Source organism: Peromyscus leucopus, chromosome 3 (genome assembly GCF_004664715.2).
Source record: "Peromyscus leucopus breed LL Stock chromosome 3, UCI_PerLeu_2.1, whole genome shotgun sequence".
Lineage (NCBI taxonomy): Eukaryota > Metazoa > Chordata > Mammalia > Rodentia > Cricetidae > Peromyscus > Peromyscus leucopus.
The window spans coordinates 25,073,533-25,099,082 of NC_051065.1; the positions used below are offsets into that span (position 1 = coordinate 25,073,533).

Consider the following 25,550-nt stretch of genomic DNA (forward strand, 5'->3'; position numbering starts at 1 on the left):
TTTTCTGATATTTTTAAAACAATGCAATAAACAGTCATAGTACAAATTCAGAACATACAAAACAAACACATGTAGGATTAAATTTACCCATAATCTAACCAAGGGAGCACTGTAAATATTTTGATATAGCATCCCCCAAAGCTGTCTTGCTGGAAACGATTTTTTTATATAGATGTTGTCGCACTCAGTATACATGTTTTATGATCTGTGTTCTCACATTCAATGTGATATGAACATCTTCTATATTATGGCATAATCTTCTAAGTTAGACATTAATAAACTATTATACACAGGTCAAACATAGCCCACCCCATGTATGTAGAATAACTGTTACCTTGTTTCAATAGTTGGGAAGGAAACAAAAGACATGAAAGTTGTACAAAACTCACATTTTACTATCCACAAAGTTTTATTAGAATGGCCATCTTATCTATGACTTTCTAGTTATAACATAGCTGCAGTTAAAACATAAATTGTACAATGGATAATTCTGGGAATACTGTGTTACTTTTATGGTAAATCATGACTCTATACAATATTCACTCACAAAAAATACTCCTCCAACATATCTTAGCAGTAAATCAAATAGATAAAGTATACTATTTAGAGATAACTGGTCGTTCTAACCTTGATTTTAATAGGTCAGAAAAAACATTAAGGACTGACCAATGAGAGCACATGAAATCAAGGATGTCTGCACTGCAGAGGAGACAAGCATCAGCATGGAGAGATGGCCTACAGAATGGTAGAAAATCTTTGCCAAGTGGATATGTCATGAAGATTAACACAGACAATAAAGAAAGGTCTCAAGAAATTAGACATGAAAAATCATCTAGTCAATAAATAGATGAATAAATAGAAATATTCTCCAATGTAGAAATACAAATGGCCAGTCTCTGGAAACTGTTCAACATCCTTAGCTATCAAGAAAATGAAAATTAAAACAACATTGAGATGCTATCTCACCACAATGATACACTGCTGGTGAGAGAGTAACTTAGTGATTTTACTATAGAAGTGAGGAACTCAAAATATACAAGACATGCAACCCACCAAGAGCATCAGCAGCAGATTAATTTGCTGAAACTATGGTTTATACACACAGGGAATTTTATTCAGCCATAATGAAACTGAAATTAATATCATCCTCAGGAAAATTGATAGAGATTATCACTAACATGATAAAGTTATGTAAAAATAACAATAACACAAGCACCACAAGTCAGACTCAGAAATACATGAACCATGTTTTCTGTCATATATGGACACACCTATTTATATATCTGTGTGTGAGGTGTGTGTAAATTCATATGTAAGACATATACAGATATCATAAAAGAAGAGAGACTATGGTGAGGGAGGAAAGGCACTGTGGATATGTTCTGTATGCTGTGAATGTGTTGCTCTGATGGGTTGATAAAAAAAAAACTGATTGGCCAGTAGCCTGGCAGGAAGTACAGGCAGGACAAGCAGAGAAGAGAATTCTGGGAAGTGGAGGGCTGAGTCAGGAGATACTGCCAGCCGCCACCACGAGAAGTAAGATGTAAAGCACCAGTAAGCCACAAGTCATGTGGCAACTTACAGATTAATAGAAATGGGTTAATTTAAGATATAGGAACTAGATAGCAAGAAGCCTGAGCCATTAGGCCAAAAAAATAGTTCAATTAATATAAGCTAAGTGTCTTGTTTGTTTATTTAGATCTGAGTGGCTGTGGGCCTGGGCAGGACTGAAGATAACTCCAGCTAAAAATGGTGCCCAACACCTAGAGTTTCCACCTAAAACCTGAGAAAGAAGATTCTAAAACAAAACTAAAAACAGCTTCCTAGTTGTCTCTCCCAAGTTAGCCACAGCCTGTGGGCTTGAGCTACCCTATGGCAGGTTTGTGGTGTGAGGGCTTGACCTATAGCATGGCAGGAGTGAGGCATCTGCAAGCCCCACATTACCCTGCATGCTAGATTTAGCCTTTGCTAGTACAGACCAAAAAAAAAAAAAGAGGTTTCTGGGCTACAGGCTGCTTTGATAGAAGCACAGACCACTGCTTCTAAGAGTTGATGGTATACATGGCTTATAGACCCAGAGCTGGCAGTAAACGTACCACCGCCATGTTGGAAAGCTGAAGTGGGCAGAGTCTAACCCATTAGTACTAACCACTGCAGTTTAAAGCAATAGATTCACAATAAGATAGATTCAGATGGGATAAACCTCTAAATGGTTTACAATGTGTGTAAAAATGTATGTATGTATGTAGGCTTGGAAGAGAGAAAAAAGTAATATATGCAGTTATATAAAGAAATAGTTATAAAAAAATTAAGTATTTAGAGAAAGTAAAAGTAATATAAAAATAAGCCACATAAAGATGGATATTACACAGAGAATCTGGATTGTGTTGTCTTTGATATTTTTAACTGCAGAAAGACATTTAATTGTAAAAACTGCTCAGGTAAACAAATATGTATATTTTAAAGGTACCTTGACTTCAAAATTTGGATCTAAGGATATGTTGCTTTGGGAAGGAGGCTCTGATTTTGTTTCCACAGAAAGCAAGAGGCTATGAATTTGTTCCAGATTAAGATACATCAGGTTTGACCAGCCAAGAATCCCTGAAAGGTCTCCAATGACACTATGACCCAGATGACCCAACTTCCAGAACGGTTTCAAAGCAACTGGCTCAGACAATACAGCCTCATGGATTACTCCATAATCCTAAAATTTTGTGTCCCCATAAGAATACAGCACCCTCTTCTAGCAGGAAGTAGTATGAGAAGCTACGCCCAAATTCCCAAATATACCAAGCTGGCTTTGGCAATGGAATTGGCTCACTCCTTCTCTAAACCCAAGCGTATTGCTAAAAGAAAAGGTTGAGAGATTTCTGTCCCATATCAGAAGAGCCCTCTGGTATGGGACAGAGCAAAACCAATATTTTTATTTAAAGCAGACTGATTATAAATGCAATATCTTTCTAAAGAAGAAAAGGGGATATGATATACATATGATAGGATGAAAGGGTAACCTACTTTTAAAGAGCAACAACTTGTTTAGAAATGTTTTACATTGCTATGGATTTTAGTTTATTGATACAAGTTTAAACTTAATTTTGTTATACTGTATATATATTTCTATTTTCGTTTGAGGTATTATGTTTACGTACCTCATTTAGATTGTAGTGGATAATTAAAAAATACAGATTAATAATTAGTATTCTATGATAATCAAACTTATAGTCATGTTAGTTTAATTTTCTAGGTATATACAGATATATTTCAAATAGATAGGTAGTCTTCAAACACTTCTAAGACCTACAAAATATGAAATTTAAAATGTTTTAAAAATTTAGACTTTCTGGACAGTGAGACATGTCTGTTCTTGGCAGCACTGATTTACTTCAGAGAGGAGGATGAACATCAAACACACTCTATATGGAGTTTATCTTCTTGGCAAAAATAGCCACTTGGGCAAAAATCTGTTCTTGCCTGGACTGCTTGATTGACTGGACATGCAGGAGCCATAGAAAGGTGACCACTAAACTTTGACTGGTCCTTCAGGTTCCTGCTTCACAGAGGAAACTACGAGACATTCTACAGGACACAGAGAGAAATGACTGAGAGACTTTACGCCTGTAGGCAGAAAAATGGATATCCCAACATTGCAGAAGAAATTTGGGTGACTGTCCAGGCAGCCAGCTGTCTCTGTCAATCTGGATTTTTGGAAGTTGCTTACAATGTTCTTCCTGTTTACTTAGGTAATGTTATATCCTTATGAGGTGTTTGATGTAGTTGAAGACTAGATAGTTATAATTTCCTTAGTTATGATAAAATGTAAGTTAGATATAAAACCTTACACTCACAAATATAGGATAGATAGGATATCTTCTTTAATTTTTCCAAATACAAATAGACGAGATATTATAAATAGACTAGATATTGTAACTGTAATTCTTGCTTGATAAATTTTATTATATGTAATTTTACTATGTTATAGTTAAAACCTTCCCTTTTGAAGAAAAAGAAAAGGGAAATGCTGTGGATATGTTCTGTATGCTGTGAATGTGTTGCTCTGATTGGTTGACAAATAAAATGCTGATTAGCCAGTAGCCTGGCAGGAAGTACAGGTGGGACAAGCAGAGAAGAGAATTCTGGAAAGTGGAGGGCTGAGTCAGGAGACGCTGGCAGCTGCCACTGCCAAGAGAAGTAAGATGTAAATTACTGGTAAGCCACAAGCCATGTGGCAACTTATAGATTAATAGAAATGGGTTAATTTAAGATATAGGAACTATATAGCAAGAAGCCTGAGCCATTATGCCAAACAGTTTAAATAATATAAGCGTCTGTGTGTTTATTTGGATCTGAGTGGCTACAGGCCTGGGCAGAACTGGAGATAACTCCAGCTACAGAAAGGGGATAAATGTGGCAGTGGTGGGGGGTGGGGAGAGGGCATGTAAAGGAAGAAGAAAACACAATATCGAATATTTTCCCTCATAAGCAGAATCTAGATTTGCTTATACACACACATGAAAGCAGAGGGAAGACCACTTACAGGGAAAAAGCTGTACATTGAAATTGTAGGGGAGAGTAGTGGTCAGGGTAAATAAGAAAAAAATACAATGATACAGACAAATGAAAGGCCACAATGAAGCCCATTACTTGTATGCCAACTATAACAATTAATTTAAAATGAAAACACTAAATATGTTCTTTAGTCTCCTGCCCACTCCAAATGTGACATAGAGACTAAAACTGCATTCTTCAAAACTAACAATTCATGATCATGAAAAAAATTATCTAATCAGACATTTTGAGGAATCTTGAATGGTATAATGTAACTAGGAATAAAATTTGAGAGAAATGACCCTAAATTCATAAGAAAACGATTAGATTAAAATAGCAGAAACATTTAAGTATACACAAGAATGGTGAACAGAATAAGAACACTAAGTCTTTCCAAGAAAGGTAAGGGGAGACTTGATTTTATAAAAACAGGAAAGACAGGTAAGAATGTGTTCTTTGGGTTACAAGGGCAAAGCAAAGACTCAATTAGCCAACATCTATAGAAAGTGCAATGTGGAAAAACAAATGGCCAATAAATATTTGAAAAAATATTCAACATCCTTAGTCATCAGAAAATGCAATTATTCCTAAGGTTATAACAATGGCTTTTTTATTAATAGTGTGATTTTAATCAAAATATAATTACATCATGGCTTTTTTTGGCACAATTGACAGAAACAGAATAAGCTGACAGCAGTTTCTCAAATAAAATCAGGAATTACAAATCCTAAAGTCACAAATCAATTCATACAATCATCAAGGATGCAACCATGAAAGAGAAGCAAAGTTTCATGGGCAGAGGAACTAAAACTCTGGAAACAGAGGTAACAGTGCAAAGGTAAGAATGACTTTAAAGTTATTGTATGATCAATATTTAATCAGTATAAAAACACTTAATGAGTATTGAATAGGAGAAAAGATACAGCTGAAATAGCAATAAACTCAGGTTTGAACAAAATTCTCACCAGAAACTTCAAGGAGAGACTGCGACTACATAGTAAAGTTAATCAAAGGTAACAAGGGCTGCAAAATGGCAAGCAGTATTTGTAAAGTCAAGAAGTGATTTGGGCCGGGCGGTGGTGGCGCACGCCTTTAATCCCAGCACTCGGGAGGCAGAGGCAGGCGGATCTTTGTGAGTTCGAGGCCAGCCTGGGCTACCAAGTGAGTTCCAGGAAAGGCGCAAAGCTACACAGAGAAACCCTGTCTCGAAAAACCAAAAAAAAAAAAAAAAAAAAAAAAAAAAAAAGAAGTGATTTGGCTGGGTGTGGTCGGCACTCAGGAAGCAGAGGTAGAGGGATCTCTGTGAGTTTGAGGCCAGCCTAGTCTACATTGTAAGTTCCAGGTCAGTCAGAGCTGTGCAGAGAGAATCTGTCTCAAAAAACAAAAAACAAAAAACAAAAAAACAAAAAAGAGGCAATGACTTAACTACTATTGTATTTGCTAGTGTGCCAACAGAGATATGGATACACTGCAACTTTTATCACCTGAGGCAAATAAATCAAGGTATTAACTTCCATAGTACACAAGGCTTGGCTGGACTAACGCAAGTACCAGAAGGCAAAGGAAAGAGAAAATCATGTTGATATTTCCTGAATTAATTAGGATAGAGTATAGACACTGATTGACTCCAAAGTCACAAACCTTAGTATTTTTCTTATACCTTAAAAAGTATTTTCTACATTTTTATAAGTAAGAATGTATACATCTTAAATTAACTGAGGAATGAAGGGGAAATGCAAGAGAGAAAGAGAATAAGGAAAGAGAACTTGAACAAGGGATTCTCAAAAAAAAGCATACTGAGTAAATCATCATCAAATAAGAAGGAAGTTAAGTGCAACTATATCAAAGATTACAATAAACATAAGAACCACTTTTGGCAAATAAAAGTTCACATAATTGTGATGTGAGGGGGATCAACAATATGCTATTGAGAAAATTCAAAAGCAGAATAAAAGAATATATCTGAAAATAAAGAAGGGAAAAATCTACCCAAATGTTTGTTTGTATTTGTGTTTGGTTTGTTTGTTTGTTTGTTTGTTTGTTTGTTTGTTTGTTTTGAGCTGAAGATTGAACCCAGGGCCTTGTGCTTGCTAAGCAAGCGCTCTACCACTGAGCTAAATCCCCAACCTGTATTTGTGTATATGATGTGTTTGTATAGTCCGTATGTGTGTACATGAATATTATCAAGACTAAAAATCAACTCCTGCAAGTAAGCTTTCAAATTGCTGCTTTCTTAACAAAAGCTCATTCTATGCAATGAGAAAAAAAAATCAGAATTTGAACATGTAACTAAAGAGGTGTTGTTTGCTTTTTTTGTTGAATGTTAACAAATGGTACTGGCAAAATGATTGTATAAGGAATGAAATTAAATCCCTATTTCTCACCCTACACAAAAATCAATTCAAAACACATCAAGGACTTTAAATTAAAACCTGAAATATTTAAACTGCTAAGAGAAAATACTTCAAGATACAGGCATAGGCAAGAACTTTTTGAATAGGATGCTAATAACACAGGAAAATATCCCCAGGAATTGACAAATTGAATCACATTAAATTAAAAGTCTACAGAACAAAGGAAACAATCACCAGAATGAAAAGACAGCCTGAAGAATGGGAGAAAACCTGTCATCCACTTCAGACGGGGGCTAGAATATATAAAGAACAGCAAAAACTTATCACCAAAAAGTTGTCTGTCAATAATCAGGGCAAGCGAACCACAGTCCTGCTTCCCAGCTGTCGTGACTAGAGCTGCGATGAACTCAGATGTACAAGTGCTTCTGTAACAGGATGTAAGTTTCTCAGAGCACGTGCCCAGGTGATATAGCTGGGTCACACAGTAGTTCTATTTCCAGCTTTTGGAGGAGCCTCCAGAACAGTTTCTAAAATGGCTACACTGGCTTCACTCTCACCAGCACTGTTCAAGGTTCCCTTTCCCCACATCCGCACCAACAGGAACCGCCATTTGTATCCTTGGCAGTATGACATCAATAAGTGGTTTAAATCTGAATTTTTGTCATGATCAAGTATGTTAAATATTTTTTAAAGCTTTTACTGGCCATTTGAATTTCTTCTTTTGAGAACTCTCCGTTTAGTTCCAAAGCACATTTTTTATAAGTTGGTTTGTTTTCATGGAGTTTAGTCTTTTTTGTTTTGTTTTGTTTTGTTTTGTTACTAGTCCTCTATCAGAGGAAAATATATCAGGGAAATAATTTCTTCTATTCTGTGAGCTACCTCTTCACTCAATTAACAGTTACCTTTGCTGTATAGAAGCCTTTTGGTTTCATTAGATCCTTTTTGTGCACTGTTGGTCTCATTTCCTGAGCTACCAGAGTACCTTTCAGAATATCCTTACCTTTGTCTATATATTGAAGGGTACTTCCTACTATTTTCTCTATCAGTTTCAGGATATCAGGTCATATACTGAGGTCTTCAATCCATTTGGAATTGAGTTTTGTACAGGGTAAGATATAGGGATTTAGTTTCGTTCTTTTCATGTTAACATCTAGGATTCTCAGCCCCATTTGTTTTTGTTTGTTTGTTTGTTTGTTTTTTGTTTTTGTTTTTTGTTTTTTTTTTCGGTTTTTCGAGACAGGGTTTCTCTGTGTAGCTTTGCGCCTTTCCTGGAACTCACTTGGTAGCCCAGGCTGGCCTCGAACTCACAGAGATTCGCCTGGCTCTGCCTCCCGAGTGCTGGAATTAAAGGCATGCGCCACCACTGCCCGGCTACAGCCCCATTTGTTAATGTTGTCCATCAATAGATGAATGGGTAAGGAAAATAGAGTATACATACAAAACAGAATTTTATTCAGCTATATACAAAACTGAAGTCATGAAATTGGTATGAAAATATATGGAGCTTGAAATTTTTATACTGAGAGAAATAACCAAGGTACAAAACAACAAAAGCTGCATTTCTTCCCATGTGTGTCCTAGCTTCCACTCCTTAATTTCATGTTTTAATGAGGAGTATCTCCAGAAACAAGAAAATCAGAACGGAGACACTGAACAGGGGACAGGGCACCTTCAGGAAGAGGGCAATAGGACATAAATGAACATGGAAAGGGTGGACACTGGACACTGGAGCACATGGGTTCAAACAGAGGGTGGGGAGACAAGGGGGGGGCAATAATCAAAACAAGGGAGGTATGAAAGCCACCATCTGGTAACCCAATTTAAAAGCATAAAAGATTTAGCAAATACTTTCCAAGACCAGACATTGCCATTCTTGGGAACAGTGGGCCATTAAACAAAACCTTAGTACCAAGTATGGGATACAGGTTCTTGGCATTCCTCTTGGTTGCCCACAAAACTAATGATTAAGACCCTACTGCTAAAGGCATCACACAGCTTGGATGCCAAATCCAGAGCTTCAAGCCTGGTCTCTGCTGACTAGCTCTCAGGGTGCTGGATAGGACAATGTAGTGTGTTGAGAAAATAGGAGCATCAATGATCTTACCCAGCTGTGGACTCTGTGAACCATAAAACCAACCTGTTAGACAAGATGTACCCAATGGTACAAGAGTGGCATGTGGTGACATTTTATTTGTGCTCTAACAACTAAAGCTTGCCTGGGGATCAGAGAAAAAAGCCAGTCACTGTATTAAACATAGAGGTCAGGCAGTGGTAGCACATGCCTTTAATCCTAGCATTTGTGAGACAGAGATTCATCTGGATCTCTGTGAGTTCAAGGCCACACTGGGAACAGAGCCAGGAGTGCTGGCACATGCCCTTAATCCCAGCACTAGTTAACCATACAGGTCTGGAGGTGTATACAGACAGACAGGAAGTGATAGAGCTGGGCAGAAAGAGGAAATGATGTAGCTGGGCGGAGAGAGGAAGTGAGATGGCAGGGCACGGAAAGGTATATAAGTGAGAGTATACAGGAAGTAGCTCTGGAGGCTGAGGAGCTGGTAAGGTGAGGCTGGCTGTGGCTTGTTCTATTCCTCTGATCTTTCAGCTTTCACCCCACTATCTGGCTCCTGGTTTTTTATTAATAAGACCGTTTAGCGATTCCTGTCACAGTGGAACAACTCTTGTGGGGGATAACCGACCACTTCCTGATCGGATTTGACATGTGCTCCACAAGAGAAAATCCAGACCTAATGCTATAAATCTGGTCAAAAACCTGTGACTGAAGAAGACTTAGATACTGGGAGGAGGAGAAATCTTCTGCTACTTAGCTGAATTGACACAGATTCAAGCCACCTTCCTAATATCTATATTTATAGCCACTTGCACAGGCTACTCTCCCCCTTAATCAGAGAAGCCTTTCTTTGGAGTGAGTGAAGGTGAATGCAGAGAGCCATGGCTCCACAAGATACTAACAATATTGAATGATTAAAGCATTGACCATAATCAAGACATTTATAGCAACCTTTTAAGGTTCAAAAAATATTTTGGGAGAGGAATCTGAAAGAATGTATGATCTTAAAGATAAGGAAAGGATTGCAAACTGAGGTCTTCTAAGCACGGCAAGGCCATGGCAATATGAACTCACAATGGTTGTGCCCACTGCATTGGTCTATACAAGTCAGGTCCACCCAACAGTTAGCCGTGCATAAAGAATGTGCTCACAGGGCCCCACCACTCAGTGGTGAATTACTGTCACTTGCTGGAGAAGGAAAGGCACCAGTTGTACCCCATGATGAGCTTAGCAGTCTCTAATGTCTAGTTTCAAATCCAGGTTCACAAAGTCTGTCAGACACAAAACAAAAAGAAATGAATACATAAAAAGAGCTGTGTAGGAAATGGGTGGGGGAGGTGCAGAGGTAGAAATGAGGAGGAGGAAGTAACCAGAATGCTTTATATACATGTTTGAAATGTTGGGAGTCCAAAATTTAAAAAAAGAAAAGAAAAAAAAGAGGGAGAGGAGTAAGACAAATGACAAATGGCCAATACATATTTTTAAGAAGGCTCAACATCCTTAGCCATCAGAAAAATACAAATTAAAGTAATTACGAGATTCCATCTCACCCCAATCAGAATGGTTATCATGAAGGAAAAAGGCATTTAATGCTAGTGAGGATATGGGAAAGGAGGAACCCTTATTCACTGCTGGTGAGAATGTAAAAAGTTCAGCAGTAGTAAAATCAGAGTGGAGATTCTCAAAAAATTAGAAGTATCACCACTATTTGACCCAGCTACCCACTGCAGTTTACACCCAAAGCATTCCATATCCTGGTTTGGAGACACTAGCACAAGCATGTTTATTGTTTCTCTATTTACAATAGCAAGAAAACACAATAACACAGACATCCAACAACTGATGAATAAAGAAAATGAGGTGCATATATACAATGGAACTTTATAAATCCAAAAGGAAAAATGATGGATCTCAAAATTATTGTATTAACTGAGTTGATCCAATCTCAAAAGGCAAAACCACATGCTCTCTCATGCAGATCCTGGCTTGTAATTTTTATCGATGTATATTTACATGGGAGTCAGTGTGGTTAAAGGTCATGAGACTAGGAAGGGGGCGTGAGACAGAGAAGAGGGTTTGAAAAAAGGGTGTGGATGATAATAGATACACAGGACACAATAACAGAATAGGCATAGGGTGTTGGAGGGGAGAGAGAAGATTAGAAAAGAGTCTCATCCAAAAGAAAATATTCATAAAAATGCTATAATGAAAACTGTTACTTTATGCTAAGTAAATAGTAATAAAAATAAGACCATAGAATACCTGATAATGAAAAGGCATCTTTTGTTTTAGCTGGAACAGCTCAATGTCACCTCAAGGTGTCAGCTCCCTATAATTTACAAGTTTAATGCAATCTCAATAAAAATTCCAATAACAGAGGTTCGGTGTGGTGGCCCATACCTTTAATCCCAGCTCTTGGGAGGCAGAGGCAGAGGGATCTCTGTGAGTTTGAGGTCAACCTGGTCTATAGAGTGGATTCCAGGATAGCCAGGGCTACATAGCGAGACCCTGTCTCAAAAAACAAAACAAAACAACAACAAAATTCCAATGATAAAAGGAAAAAGGTCAATTTGTCAATTATGAAGTCAACTTTTCCAAGTGTATATGGCATGGTTGGTAACTTGGAGTTGTGAATCTACTTAAGAAGTTAAGACAGGCAAACTCTGCTTTTAATTTCAATACTGACATAAAGAGAATTATTTTCTGATCCCAATTATTAAACCCACATATCTCTAGATGCTGACTGAGCATCTTCACAGGCAGAAGGAATGAGTCAAGGGCAGCAACAAAGACAGCAAGAAGCTGTTGGGGTCAATTATTCAATCTGCCACGGAGTTGAACACCATAGTAACCCATTTCTTCAACAAAGTATCCGAGGAGAGGACAATTCCACACAGTCACACCAAGCTCCATAGTTACATGTTGCTAAATTTTTAATGAAGCATATACCAAAAATAGAACTCGTCTTCACAGAAATCAGAAATAACTAGGGCTGTACAACACTTCAGCATCGTTTACGCGAGCCTAAGTGTATAAATAGGAGAGTCTCCCAGAAAGATGACTTTCCCAAGACTATCTGCTGAGTTTTAATTAAACACATTTTTCCTCAAAGCAAAACTCATCTGTTTAATGTTCCCATTCAGCACGCAGTACGAGGGGAAAATAGCAAAATTTGGTAATGAACAATATTTTAAGAAAACACCCTAACTAATAACAAAGCATTGCTTTCTAGATGTGAATTAGTTCGCTAGAGGTGTCAAAGTGCTCCAGCCTCAGTAGCATCACCAACAAAAACGGTGTTTCCCAGTTACGGAAGCCAGCATGCCAAGATGGTGGTGAGAGCAGGTTTTGTTTCCGCTGAGGGCTCTCTGTGGCTGGCGTCCCCACCCTGCTTCTCTCCCTGAATTCTCTCTGTGGTGTTCCTCCCTAGCTCAGAAGAACATCAGCTAGAGCAACCATCCCAGTGACACATTTGAATGTAGTGACCTCTTCAAGGATCTTATCTGCAAACAGGGTCTGGGGTACTGTGGTTTAGGATATCAACATAGAGATGGGGGTAGGGGGAAGCAGGGTAATGCAGGCCACAGGGAAATAGACAGCTGGATCATAGCAAATATACTTCAAATTTTAACATAGACAGGCATAGACAGGAAGGGAATGTATAAAGGAGATCCAAGATTTTTTTAATGATATTTTGATTCCACATATGTTAAATTACACATTACACTAAGGAGTTTTTTTTTACTTTTTTTCCTCAAAAACTACATCAGAACCAAGTAAAATGTAATGGGCATTTGCATTCTGAGCTGCTTGACTAGTCCTGTGTGGGTTATGTTCTCACTTATTTCTCTTCGCCAGGAAACAGCTTGCGAATGTCGCGCTTCACCATCACCCTCCTGAGCCCAAGCTCTAAATAGAAATTTTAAAACCTATATTAAACTTAGTACAAATGATCTTCAATGGAGAAAATATTGTGTTCACAGTTCCTCTCTAAATTATTTTAAATCGGAAAATCTTCACGTCTGCTTTTGTGCCCCTTTAAGAATGAATCTCAGCTACAGGAAAAGGTAGTTACAGACAACAACCCCTTTGCTCCTATCAGGGCCTACCTGGCTCCTGCACACTGAAGGCAAGACAAGCCGCACAAACTGATGGGAGAATGGAAGACAGCAGTCTTTCCTCTCTCGGGAGAGGCACAAATAACTGATTAAGCATTGTATGTTTCACTCTTCCTAATCTGCCTTGAATATGCAACAGCTTTCAAATAAGACATAGTGACACTACTTAAAAACTGAACAGAGGAAATTGTAAAAATGTGAAACTTTTCATGTGACAAAAATTCTCTACTTTATTTACAAGAAAGGCAAAAACAAGTAAAGATAATAATGACACATATGGTCCATTTTTCTAACTAAATGGATTTGGATGTATTAACTGTTGCAGTTAAAGTATATTCTATTAACACTGCAATGACAGAAAATTAATATTTTGCCATGTTTTGTAGTAAAACAATCAGTTATTTGCCCTGTGGAACTGATATGTAGACACTGTGGAAATACCCTGTAATTTGCAGATCAATCATACAGTCTTCCTTAGACAAATTAAAAGCATGTGATTCCTCTCTAAAAACAGTTCTTGACTATAAAAGAATGGTTCTTTGGAACATGGACGGTATGAGATAGTCTAAGCTTTGAGGATTAGATTCTTACAAAGTGAGTCTCCTATTTTAAGCATGGAAAGTAGTCTGCTGTGCAATTACCATGCATATAAATAAGGAATCCAAATGCCAAGCATTTAAAGGGGCCAAGAGTAAAACCCCTCCAATCAAATGAACAAAACCAAAAATAATGCAAGAGGAGGGGGGTCCTACCTTAAAATTAAGGCTCAGGTCTTTCATATACCTTTCTTCATACAATTTTCTTATACTCCCCTGTTTAAAAAAGACACTATAACCAACCAAGATGCAGTCAGCCCTGAACATTAGCTTTGGCTCTGGGACCTCAGGTGCATGAATGGATGGAAACACCCTTATGGAACAACTGTTTTCTTCTTATCACTTCTCTCCTTAGAATGCACTCTCAAAAGCACCATGGTGAGTTGGAAATACAGACGGCTACTGTGCAATTGCTAACAGACACTCCGTGGAGACACTGAATTTAATGAGATAATGTTAATACATTTTTAAAAACAGAATAGAAGCGCAAAGGGCCATCAATTGTCTGGCTCACTGGAGGGGAACATGGGTCTGGGTAATGGAAAGTGCGGGTGCTGCAGCTGAACAGTGCTCGTCACCCTGCCACCCACAAAGCAGGACTTCACTGCCTGAAAAGCAGTAATAAATACCAAAAATACTGAAGGTTGACTCCCAGCCTTTGGCCTTTATTATCTAAATTTAAAACCAATAGACCCATCATAAGATTGATTCTATTATTCATCCCATTTGGACATGAAGAATGTAAAGGCTGGAAAAATGACAAAACTTACCTAGGATTCTGTAGCTATTAGCAGAATTAGAATTAAAATAAATTGATGCGAACTGAAAATCTTTATTACTACTAACTAACCTAGTAAAACAGTCCCCATGGGTTAACTTTCACCCAAATGAGGGAAACATTAAATTGTGCTTCACTCTATCTTATGCTGAAATCTCATTCCTAGAAGTAGGAATGGGTATTTAAACTGTATCATTATGCACTGTATGAGTATCCTGCAAGTACATCCCAATGATGCAGCCATAGTTCCACACTGACTCTATTGAAGACTCGTTCTCATTGTCAGTAAGAACTACTTCTTTAAAGCTGAGAGCCCCTGTGTCAATCAGTGTCCGTGCCCCCTGACAAAATATCTAAGACACGCAACTCACAAGAGGAAGGGTTCATTTGGACTCATGGTTTCAGTCCATGGTCACCTGACTCCACTGCTTTGGGCCTGTGATGGTCCAGTACCAAACAACAGGAGCATACAGAAGGCCTGTACCCCATAGCAGCTTGGATGGGGGTGGGAGAAGGGAGGAAAAGAGGGGGAAGGAAAAAGAGAAGGAGAGGAAGAAGAGACAGAAAAGTGGGAGACGAGGAAAATAAGAAGTAGGTGGGGTAGTCCAAATAATATTCCTTAAGGACACATCTCCAACGACCCAGTTTCCCTCCTATGGGTCCTACTTCATGAGGCATGCATAGCAACCAAGCCTTAATACGAGGCCTTAGTCAGGCAGCCATTTAAGATCAGGACCATATCTCCATTAAGTGCAAGGAAGCCATAATTAAGGGTGGCTGCAGTACTCTACATTCTGCACGGGTGTTCGATTGAGGGAGGGAAGGGTTCAATCAGAATTCTGTTACCTCAAAACAAAAACTTAGATTCAAGATTGCCCCCAGTCATTCTGTTGTTCCTTGAGCCCCAGAACAGGCTCTATCTCTCAGCAGTTTTACTCCATCATTAAGGCAATTCACAGTAAACAGATAATTTAATTGCAAAGAGGATCTAAATGCTGGACAAAGTTACAGACCCAAACAAATACCAGCCATCGAAATAAGCAGATAAAGAGGCTTGGCTCTGTGTGAGGATTTTGCACTCTCACCAGAAAGGAAGCAATGCCAAGCAGACATGACCCCAGGATGAGTATGTGTGGACTCCCATTGCAAACCCAGACCCTCCCTCCTCTCTCTCCAGATTTAGCACTACTATCATGACATGAAGACGGTCATGGTATACAATGATGTAAATCTATAGCAGTTTGGAGAATATATGGAGAAAAATAACCTAAATATGAAATTTCTGAATATAAGCTCTGTTTGGGCTCAGCAGATGTCAGTCCAACTCAATGAAATACCTTCTAACCTGGACCATCAAGACAAGCATCTACCTACAGTCCTCCCAACAGCCACAGCTAGTAAGAGTGTGGTGACGGGCTGTGCTGAAGGCAACAGGAAAGGCTAGTGAGTGCTTATCATGTCAGTAATAGCAGTAAATACTATTAAATACTATAAAAAGTAGATAATAAAAAATGCTAGAAACAAACTATCAAATATCTTTTTAAAAATATGTTAATTACCATGAATTTTATTCTTTACAATACCCCTGAATTTCAACATACCATGGTCTAGGGGGAAAAAAATACAAGTATGGATGAGCATAATAGATACTATTATCAAGTTTCTATTGATTCTTGGGCTTAAGCCACTCTTCCTACCATATAACAGCCTATACCTGGAAAACACACACACACACACACACACACACACACACACACACACACACACACACACACACGAACACACACATGTACAAGAAATGGAGGTGTGATTAAGATTTTCAGTTTCTGGTTTTGTGTTGTGTTTTGTTTTTATGCAATACCGGAGATTGAACACAAGGCTTGTGTATCCATGATAGACAAGGGTTCTACCCCTGAGTTACATCTCCATTCCAAGGTGTGGCAATTTAAAATAGTTTCGGCCACAGCATGTATATGAAATACTCATTTCCTCATTATAATAGTAGATGTATTGCCAACTTCATCAAACTGTCTTTTCTTCTCAACTCTACTCCTTCAGACAATACTAACTAACCAGTATTTTAAAATAACCAAGAGATGAAGGTACAAATTAATGCTGCTGTGTCAGGGCAGGGGTACTCTTAGATTTAGCAATCACCACTATGTCATCAAATGCTTCCAAAAACAACAGAACCCTGGGCCAATGGTTTTCATAGGTCATGATTTCCTATGGTTGTCATAGGTATAAAGTAATCAAACTAACACATTGTTATTGAAGGCAAAATAGTGTTACTAATCTCGCCAGTTGGGGACTAATGAAAAGAAAATGCAATTACAAGAAATAAAAGTTAGAAATTCAATCACAGTATACTATACTTTCTGTAGTATGAATAATATATTATAAAATGATACATACTAATGTAAGCTTAAAATGTTAGATAAGTGTGTCTGTAGATACAAACACAACAGAGAATTCTCTTTGTGTATTCCTTATTATCCCGTAAATTACCAGTTATCCCTAAGTTCTGTTTCCCCATGTCACTTCTTCCTGGGCCTCCCTGTTCCCTTGGATCTGTTGAATCTACCCTGTGCAGAGTTTTTCCAATGCTTTCTACGTGGGGCAAGAAAGTGCCTCAATTTGTCATTTTAGAAAAGTCCCAAAAGAAATCTAGTGCCTGTGATGAGGTGCCTTGAGCAGTCTTGGTGCAGTGGGAAGGGGCTTGGACCTGCCTAGGCTCAGTGTGCCAGGTTCTGTTGACTCCCCATGGGAGACCTCGATTTGGGGGATGTGGGAATGTGGGGTGGCTTGGGAGGGAGGGCTAGGAGATGAGAGGAGGGGGGAGGGGGGATCTGTGGGTGGTATGTAGGGTGAGTAGAAAATTTCTTAATAAAGAAAATGGAAAAAAAAAAAGAAAAAGAAAAGTCCCAAAAGAAAGATGTGAGACTACCCACATACCCTGAGACTTCCCTGCACTCTCCCTGCTCTCCCTGCTCACAGGAGCCACTGAGTTTCTCTTTGAGGTTTCAGTGCTGTGCAGGATTCTCAGTGAGTTGCCACATGTCCCAGGTGAGAACGTCTAGGTCCTCAGCTTCCCCTTCCCTGATACTGTCCAGTTCTTGATACTGTTCAAAATCTGTCCAGTCCCTATGACCCTGAGCTTCATGGAGATGTTGTGTGCTTACTGGAGATATTATCTACTGGTTTGGTTTTACTCTACTAGTTTCTCTAATTATATGGTAGGTTTCAAAACCTATGGCACTACCATCTGCCCAATTCTATCATATTTGACCTGTAAGCAGTGTTCAATACTACTGCAATAACCAAAAAACTTCATGAGGAAAGAAAAATCCCAAACATATCAAACAGGTGGCTCCCAGCTTTTCTTGATAAGGATTTTTTAAAACTAATTCCTTATTAAAATTTATAAACGAATATCCAAAGTACATTGTTAATATTTACATTATGATGTATGCATTGACTTTTAAAACTACATCACCCCCATTAGCAATAAGCACACACAGCAATCACATCTTAATTTCCAACTTTCATTCTCCAATTGGCAAGGGGAGGGATGAGAGCTGTCTAGAGAAATGGCTGATTCTAGATCAAAGGCAGAGAAAGTATAATTATAAACCAAGATTATTATATGAATCAGAAATTATGGAAATTTTCAAAACAAGGGAATGAGGATATGTTTAAAAAGAAAAACAGAACCTAAAAGACTTGCACCTATAGGAATAATCAGAACAACACCTATAGGAATAATTAGAACAATATCCCAGAAGGGATATTGTACCCACGCACCATAGCTAGGAATTCCAGACAACGTACAGGACGATCATTTGAATGAACTCAGATTTATATTTTAGTATAAGATTAACTCATTTGTAATATCTAGTATGATAATTCCTGCAAATCAATTATAGGCTGACATACATGATACCAGATAACTACAGAGTAAAATGCACACAATTCTCTTAACATGGTAGGAGCTTGATCACTCTCAACAACTCTTAATTTCTTTTACATAATACAAAATTTGAAGGTTCCATGAGAAGTCAATGGTAGAGCTGTGACACAGGTAAGTCCTACCTTATAGTAACACGTAACAATCATGGGCAAAGATTGGGGGTATATAACCAACTTTCAAAGGTGTTGCAGTAATATTTACTTCTGCTTTATTGACATTGCATCTGTTTCGTAGCATAAAGCTGTTATTGGTTTTGCTTCTTGTGGTTTTTTTTTTTTGTTTTTTGCTTTTGTTTGTTCGCTTGTTTTACTCTTTCACTGTTTTTCTCTTTTGGTTCTTTGCGGCTGCCACCTAGCTCCCAAATAAATCACACATGGAGGCTTATTATTACTTATAAATGCCTGGCCTTAGCTTGGCTTGTTTCTAGCCAGCTTTTCTTAAATTATGCCATCTACCTTTTTCCTCTGGGCTTTTACCTTTCCTTATGTCTATATATCTTACCTTTACTTTTACTCTCTGGCTGTGTGGCTGGCCTCTAGCGTCCTCCTCTCATTCTCTTGCTCCTCTTTCCCCAGATTTCTCCTCCTATTTATTCTCTCTGCTTGCTATCCCCACTTATCCTTTCTCCTCACTCACTACTGGTCATTCAGCTCTTTATTTCACCAATCAGGTGTTTTAGACAGACAAAGTAACAAAACTTTAGAGAGCTAAACAAATGCAACACATAAAAGAATGCAACACATCTTTGCATTATTAAAACAAATGTTCCACAGAATAAAAAAATGTAACACATCTTAAAATATTACTCTACAATATAAAGTGTAATTAAACTTAGGTGCCAATACTATTGGAGCAGTTCAGTGGCTTTGCTGGGTCTGTTCCCATTAAAAACTTTGAACTCAAATTTGTCAAATGACATGTGTTTTTAGCAAGATAACAGAATGTAAGTTCCCTTAATATTTCCCTTTCTCTTTTTAAACTCTTAGGGCATCAATGTCAAAAGATTATTAAGTGTCAGTTAAGTCTGAAAATTATTCAGTTTCCAAAGATCACAGGATATTTTTACAATGCTAAATGCCCACCAGCCTTGAAAGTACGAGTTCCAATTACAATTTTGTAAGTGAAAAGCAGCAAGCATCCTGAATGAGAATGCCTCCTTTAAAAGCTGAGTCCTGAAAATTGCCCCATCTCAGTGAAGCAGTACTTAGAGGAGACATCTGGAGAAGACAGAAGCTAATCTGATTGTCACCCTCAGGAGTGAGACCAGTGTCCTGACCACATGCAGCACCACACTGCCAGAATCCTGAGCAAGGACTTCCCAGCTCTAGAATGACAAAAAGTAAATTTCTCTTTCTGAAGCCCCCCAGTCTACTGGATTCTGTTACATGCAAATGAAGGCACCTTGGTCAAAAGGCAAGAAATGCCTTGGTTTAGAGCATAAGATTTCCTAAAAATGAATGGGCTTTCCCTTTGAAGATCAATGCCTTGCTGCTAAATTTTAAAATATTTCCACTGGAAGAAAACTGTGGGACCACACATGAACAATGCTCTTCTTGGAGTGAAATGCTTTGTGAATCTGCCAACTCAGAAAACTTCTCACAAGCACAGAAAAGTTCACAATCATCTCGAAGAGGGAGAAATACAAAGGATTTTTAATGATCAATTTGTCTAACTCCAAACATTCTTACTTTTAAAAGAAGAAAAAAATGTTTGTTTGCTTTTTTCTAAAAATAAGTTAAATTATTCCATTCATTTGCTTGCTGGATACTCTTAACTCAAGAGTCTGTGAATAGCTTTCTCTCTTCCAAAACATTCAACCACCCTGGGAGAGAATGCATAAAAACTCACTGCAAACACCACCTGCCTTCTTCCTCACAGTGTGCAGCTATGATGAAGGCTAGGCCTGGGGTTTACCCGGTGATATACTGGAGAGGGCAGAGCTTACCGAGCTGGGGCTGGAGTGCCTTCGAACTTTAGGTGACTCTTTGCCAGCAGAGGAGGACTTAAAGTTAATGCAAGCATTGTTCTCAGAATGCACCCTTTTTACTTGATTGGCTGGTTTCTCAAACGGGTCAAAAGTGCTCTGTGTCCTCTGAACTCTGACTTTTTTATCCTCAGGGATTGTGTCCAGGTGCTTGATCACTGAATCCATCCCCTGGCAGTTCCGTGTAGACATCTTTGTGACACATATCTGGAAAATAAAAGGAATGACTTGAGAACTCTTCACTGAAAGATCATGATCACTAAACACACTAATTTTTTCAGTGTCATTTCAATTTCAGGAAATAACTAAAAAGCCCACTTTCATGAGCTATACTCACAATTTGGAAAATTCCTTATAACTATTCTATATAAACTCATGGCTTACACTTAAAAAAAAAAGAAAAGAAAATTTATCTATCTAAAACAAACAAACAAAAAATCATTATGGCTCAGGCCATATATCCTACAAGGTTCTAAATCATCAAGACTGGATAACCCGACTTCATAAACAAACAAACATACAACAGCAACAAGAACCACACTTACCACACTGTGTCCCAACTCTTTCATCCTCCCTACCCTCTAGAAACTCTGTAGTCTACTATGCAACCTCTAGCTTTCCTGTAAGGATCTTGGGTGTCCCCCAGAGGCCATGTGTGAAAGGCTTGGTGGTCCCCACCATGAACAGTACTGTAAGGTGGTGGAAGACTCAGCAGATGGAGCCCAGCAGAAGGAAGCTAGTCCATTGGTTGTGTGCATTTCCTTAGCTTCTGGACTCTAGAACATAATCTCCACCCCCTCTCTTCTCCCCTCTCCCTCTCCCTCCCACTCTGCTTCTCTCACTCTAGCTTGCTCTTGTTCTCCATATGATTTACAGCAACCATACATGAGCATCTCTGCTCTACTATGCCCCCTAACTGTGGTGTTGGCTCAGCATAGACCCAAACAACAGTCAACTGACGTAAGGCTGAGATGAGTAACTCTCTCCTGCTTTCAGGTCATCTCAGGCATTTTGTTATAGCAACAGAAAACATCTACACACAAGTTCACTCTTCTCTCTAAAGAAATGATTATTCTGAATGAAACTGCTTTTACAGGTTTTCTTCAAGTAAACAGTTTCTGCATCCCTATATGCTATCAAATGAGAAAAACTGGAAAACATTTAATAAGAGCTCATATTGCTCAAGTTTAAAGATCAACTTTTGGAATAACATAACAGGTTGAGTCCATCTGGAGAGTAAATGTATCTGTGTACATGGATGCACACACTGATGTAAACATAGACACAGACGCAGCTGTAGGCAATGTTTCCGAGTGTGTATAAGCACAGTGGGGAAAAACCATCAAGCAGAATATCAGATATCTGCAGATACAAGTAAAGGTGAGATCACTAAATTTATAAACTTTTATTTAAATTATGTAATAAATATGCAAATTTATATGGTAAGAAATAACAAGTAAAATGTGGGTATAAAATAAGCCAAGTACTCAAAGCTTCAGGGAAAAAAATTAATTCAATATTCACCATCCATCCTGTCTCAAGACTTTGCCGCCATTGTTAAGTATAGGTTGAATTATGATTAAACCAAATGAGACAGATCCTTTTTAGCATACCTCAGAAGTGCTGAGGATGTTTGCGAGTTTGGGTTTTCTTGTTGTTTTTCTTCTGTATATGTATGGTCTGTCTGGCTCTGTGTGTGTGTGTGTGTGTGTGTGTGTGTGTGTGTGTGTGTGTGTGTGTGTAGTATCCTGAGAGGCCAGAAAAGGGTGCTGAGTTACAAATGGTTGTAAACTGTCAACACAGATGCTGGAAACCAAACTTGGGGCCTCTGGGAGAGCAGCAAGTAATCTTAACTGCTGAGCCATCTCTCCAGCACTGAAGAATATACTGTTTAAAGATTCAATATAGAATCTTCTACTCATGATCAAAACTTAATGATATACCATAAGTATGCTAAATGTACTCCATATTTTTAAGGTTTTGTGTTCTTTTTTAAAGATTGGAAGGCAATAAATAGGAAAATGTCACCATCACTGAGTCAGCCAATAGACCCGTGAGCCTTAAGTGACACTGAACCCTAAACACAAGAGGTTCTAAGACAAATTCATAAACATATAATACTAATATATGTATACATATATGTAAATGTAATTTATACATATACATAAATATATAACATTAAATGAATGCAGAAAAGAAGATATAAAGATATAACCTTGGAGTCAATCTTCAGATACTTAGAGGAGTGGATGAAATCCAAAATAAGCATAAAACTAAATAACAATTCAATATCAAAATGAAAATAAAATAGAAACCAATAACGAAAATTAATAAAAATTAAAACACAAAGTTAGAAGTTGACAAACATCTAAGTAGACTGACAAAGGAATGAAAAGAAGCATATTTCTTTCTATTTAGATTCCAGTTCAGAGGTGAATTTAAAATAAGTCAGCATGCCATACTAGTTCTGCAGTACCATGTTTTTCAGGCACACTACGGCAGACCATATGTGAGAGGCATTACTTATCTTTTTAAGGTTTTTTATTTTAGTTTATATGTATGCATCTTTTGCCTGCATATATGTATATGCACCACACGCATGCTTGGTGCCCACAGGGCCCAGCAGATGGTGTTGGAGCCCCTGGAACTGGAGTTGTAAACACTTGTAAGCTGCCAAGTAGATGCTGGGAACAGAACCCAGATCCCCTGCAAGGGCAGCAAGTGCTCTTAACTGCTGAGCCTTCCCTCCAGCAGCTGAGATTCAACCATTCTTTACCTAAGTCCATGAATGTAAGGGCCATACTATGTTACTGTATCTTTTCCCACAGTGCCGTGCTCAGTCTTCTTGTAATAAATCATATACAAAACGATTCATCCAAATAATTAATCATCATATGTTTTACACAAAAGAGCTGAGGCTTTGAGACCTTCATCCAAAAGCTATTATTTAAAAAGTGCAATGCTGCTAAAAAAAATAATAAATATATATGCTTATGAATAGATATCACCAAAATTTGAAGTTTCTAAGAGGTGGATTCTAAAACAATTCCTAGTATCACTTGTCTGCATAATTCCCTCCCTTTTCCATGCAAGTATGACGTGATATAATTATGTTGTTCTCTATACAAACATTAGATTTCCTGGTGGGGTAAACAAAGCTCAGAGAGCCCTCCCAAACCAGGAAAAAGAAGTCAGAAAGCTGGAGGCTGACTAGTCTGAGACACAGCCATGACCATGCTGAGAGTATGCTACGACCATAAGTTTAACACCATCTCTGCCTGACAACCATCAGGAAAATGGGAACCACATATCTGCACACACAGTAAAACTCAGTTCTGTCGATAAGTAAGACGACCTTGAGCTCCAGGTAAGAACTGCCACCGGGACAGCAACCTGAGTTCAGCCTGGCAAGATCCCCGACAAAGCAACCCTAGGCCACACCCAGACTTTCAAGCCATTGAAACTGTGAAATGATAAGCCTGTGCCTCTGTGGTACTATGTTACCCAAGAGTAGAAATCTAATATGTGCATTTTACTGAAACAGCTTGAAGCACTCTGATACCTAAGCAGAACTTAAAAACCACCGCTGCATATACCACTAACAGATTTGATACACTGTGTCAAATCCAGGCCAAAATAAGCAATGGTTGTCATGACTGCTGTGACTATAAATGGCTATGTATTGAGTACCATCAACCATAACTTCAGGAGTACTCTAAAGCTCATGAACAAGTGTGTCCATACAATTAAGGTTATATACAGTTTAGGCTGCTATGAATCATACCAGTATCCACACCTCCTCTGTGCATGCATCTTAATCGAGGAAGAAATGTATACTGAGTTTTCCACGTAACATGAAGTAACTCTTCTAGACAGTTTCATGTTTCCAGTATTTAGGACACAGGACTTAATGTGATCTACCCACATCTATTGCCTGTGAGAACAACAGAAAGCCAAGCCTGGGTCCTCCTGAAATACCTGTAGTCAGCTCTGCTGCCCTGACACTCACATGACAGTTCTCCTGGAGACCCTGAATTAAAGAACTCTGGTTCAGAAAAGCATCCAGTGAGGTGAAATGACAGCCATGTCCACTTCTTGCTGGAAGCAGTAATTTCTAGCAGCTCTTAGCATAAAACCATTAAGTGATGCAGACCCAGCAGAAGGAGAGGCCTGGAAGACAGATTACATGTAGGTGCTAGTCCCCTGCACCCACATCTCCCTGTGAATCCCTCCATAACCTGTTAGTGAGTAAGAATCGTGGTTAAAGATATAACCTCATAAATAAGAAGGCTCAAAGACAAAACCCCATACCTCACAAAGGAGATTTCTCTAGCCAATAAATAGTAACCCTTTTATCTATTTCCAACTTTTATACCCATCCTGACTACATGCCTAGATTCTAGCTGATGTTATACCTCCCACTGAAAAAAATAGATTCCAGCTCACAGGACATAAGTGTCAGGGGTGGGTTGGAGAAAAGGATCAAAGAAGAATAAAAGAAATGAAGGCTAGGAAACACAAAGCTATTGATTGGAAAGCTGGGAACCTTTTTAAAATAACAGGAAGGATATTAGCAAGATAAGAGAATTGTTCTTGGTGTTCCCACTGATGGAACTGGTTGCTTATTTAACTATCAAAAAGAAACATAATACAGTGTTTAAATCAAACAAGTTATTGAAAAAGTATGAGTTCAATATGATTTCAAATGACAAAAGCTACTCAAGTAGGAATAGCAATTTCAACAGGAAAGAATGAATGCAATATAACATGACTAGTCTTAACACGGAGAATGTTGAGCAGTCAAGTGGTCTACACCAAGTAGGAAGTTTACTGAAGACTTGGGTGGCTGTTCAGGACCTGGGGGAGGGGATTGTACCAGTGTAGAAACAGGAGTAACATGGTCTGCTCCAGGGATGGCAGGTCAGGACACTGCAACAGTGCAGTATGCTGAAGGGCAGGTAATGTTCCCCAAGTGACGTATTCCAAAATGCACCTCTGGTGAACAGACAACAGACTGCAGAAAGAAATGCCCACTTACAGAAGGCAGTTTTTAAATAAGTTAACTTTTAACAGTATATGTGAAATGACTCCTAAAAAGGAAACTCATTTTGATTTCCATTCTATGATTCAAATT

At 38.4% G+C, this 25,550-nt stretch overlaps 1 protein-coding gene across 6 annotated transcripts in view; it reads right to left on the reverse strand.

The window, feature by feature from the left end:
* Cdk14 (cyclin dependent kinase 14) overlaps positions 1–25,550 on the reverse strand; it is a 484,970-nt gene that overhangs the window by 325,896 nt on the left and 133,524 nt on the right. For 5 of the 6 annotated variants that reach the window (XM_028862554.2, XM_028862546.2, XM_028862561.2 and 2 more), the window contains one exon: positions 20,378–20,623. In XM_028862554.2, the coding sequence (XP_028718387.1) occupies positions 20,378–20,623 (246 nt within the window). Of the gene's footprint in view, positions 1–20,377; positions 20,624–25,550 lie in introns of those variants that run through there. The other variant, XM_028862580.2, reaches the window with a different exon arrangement.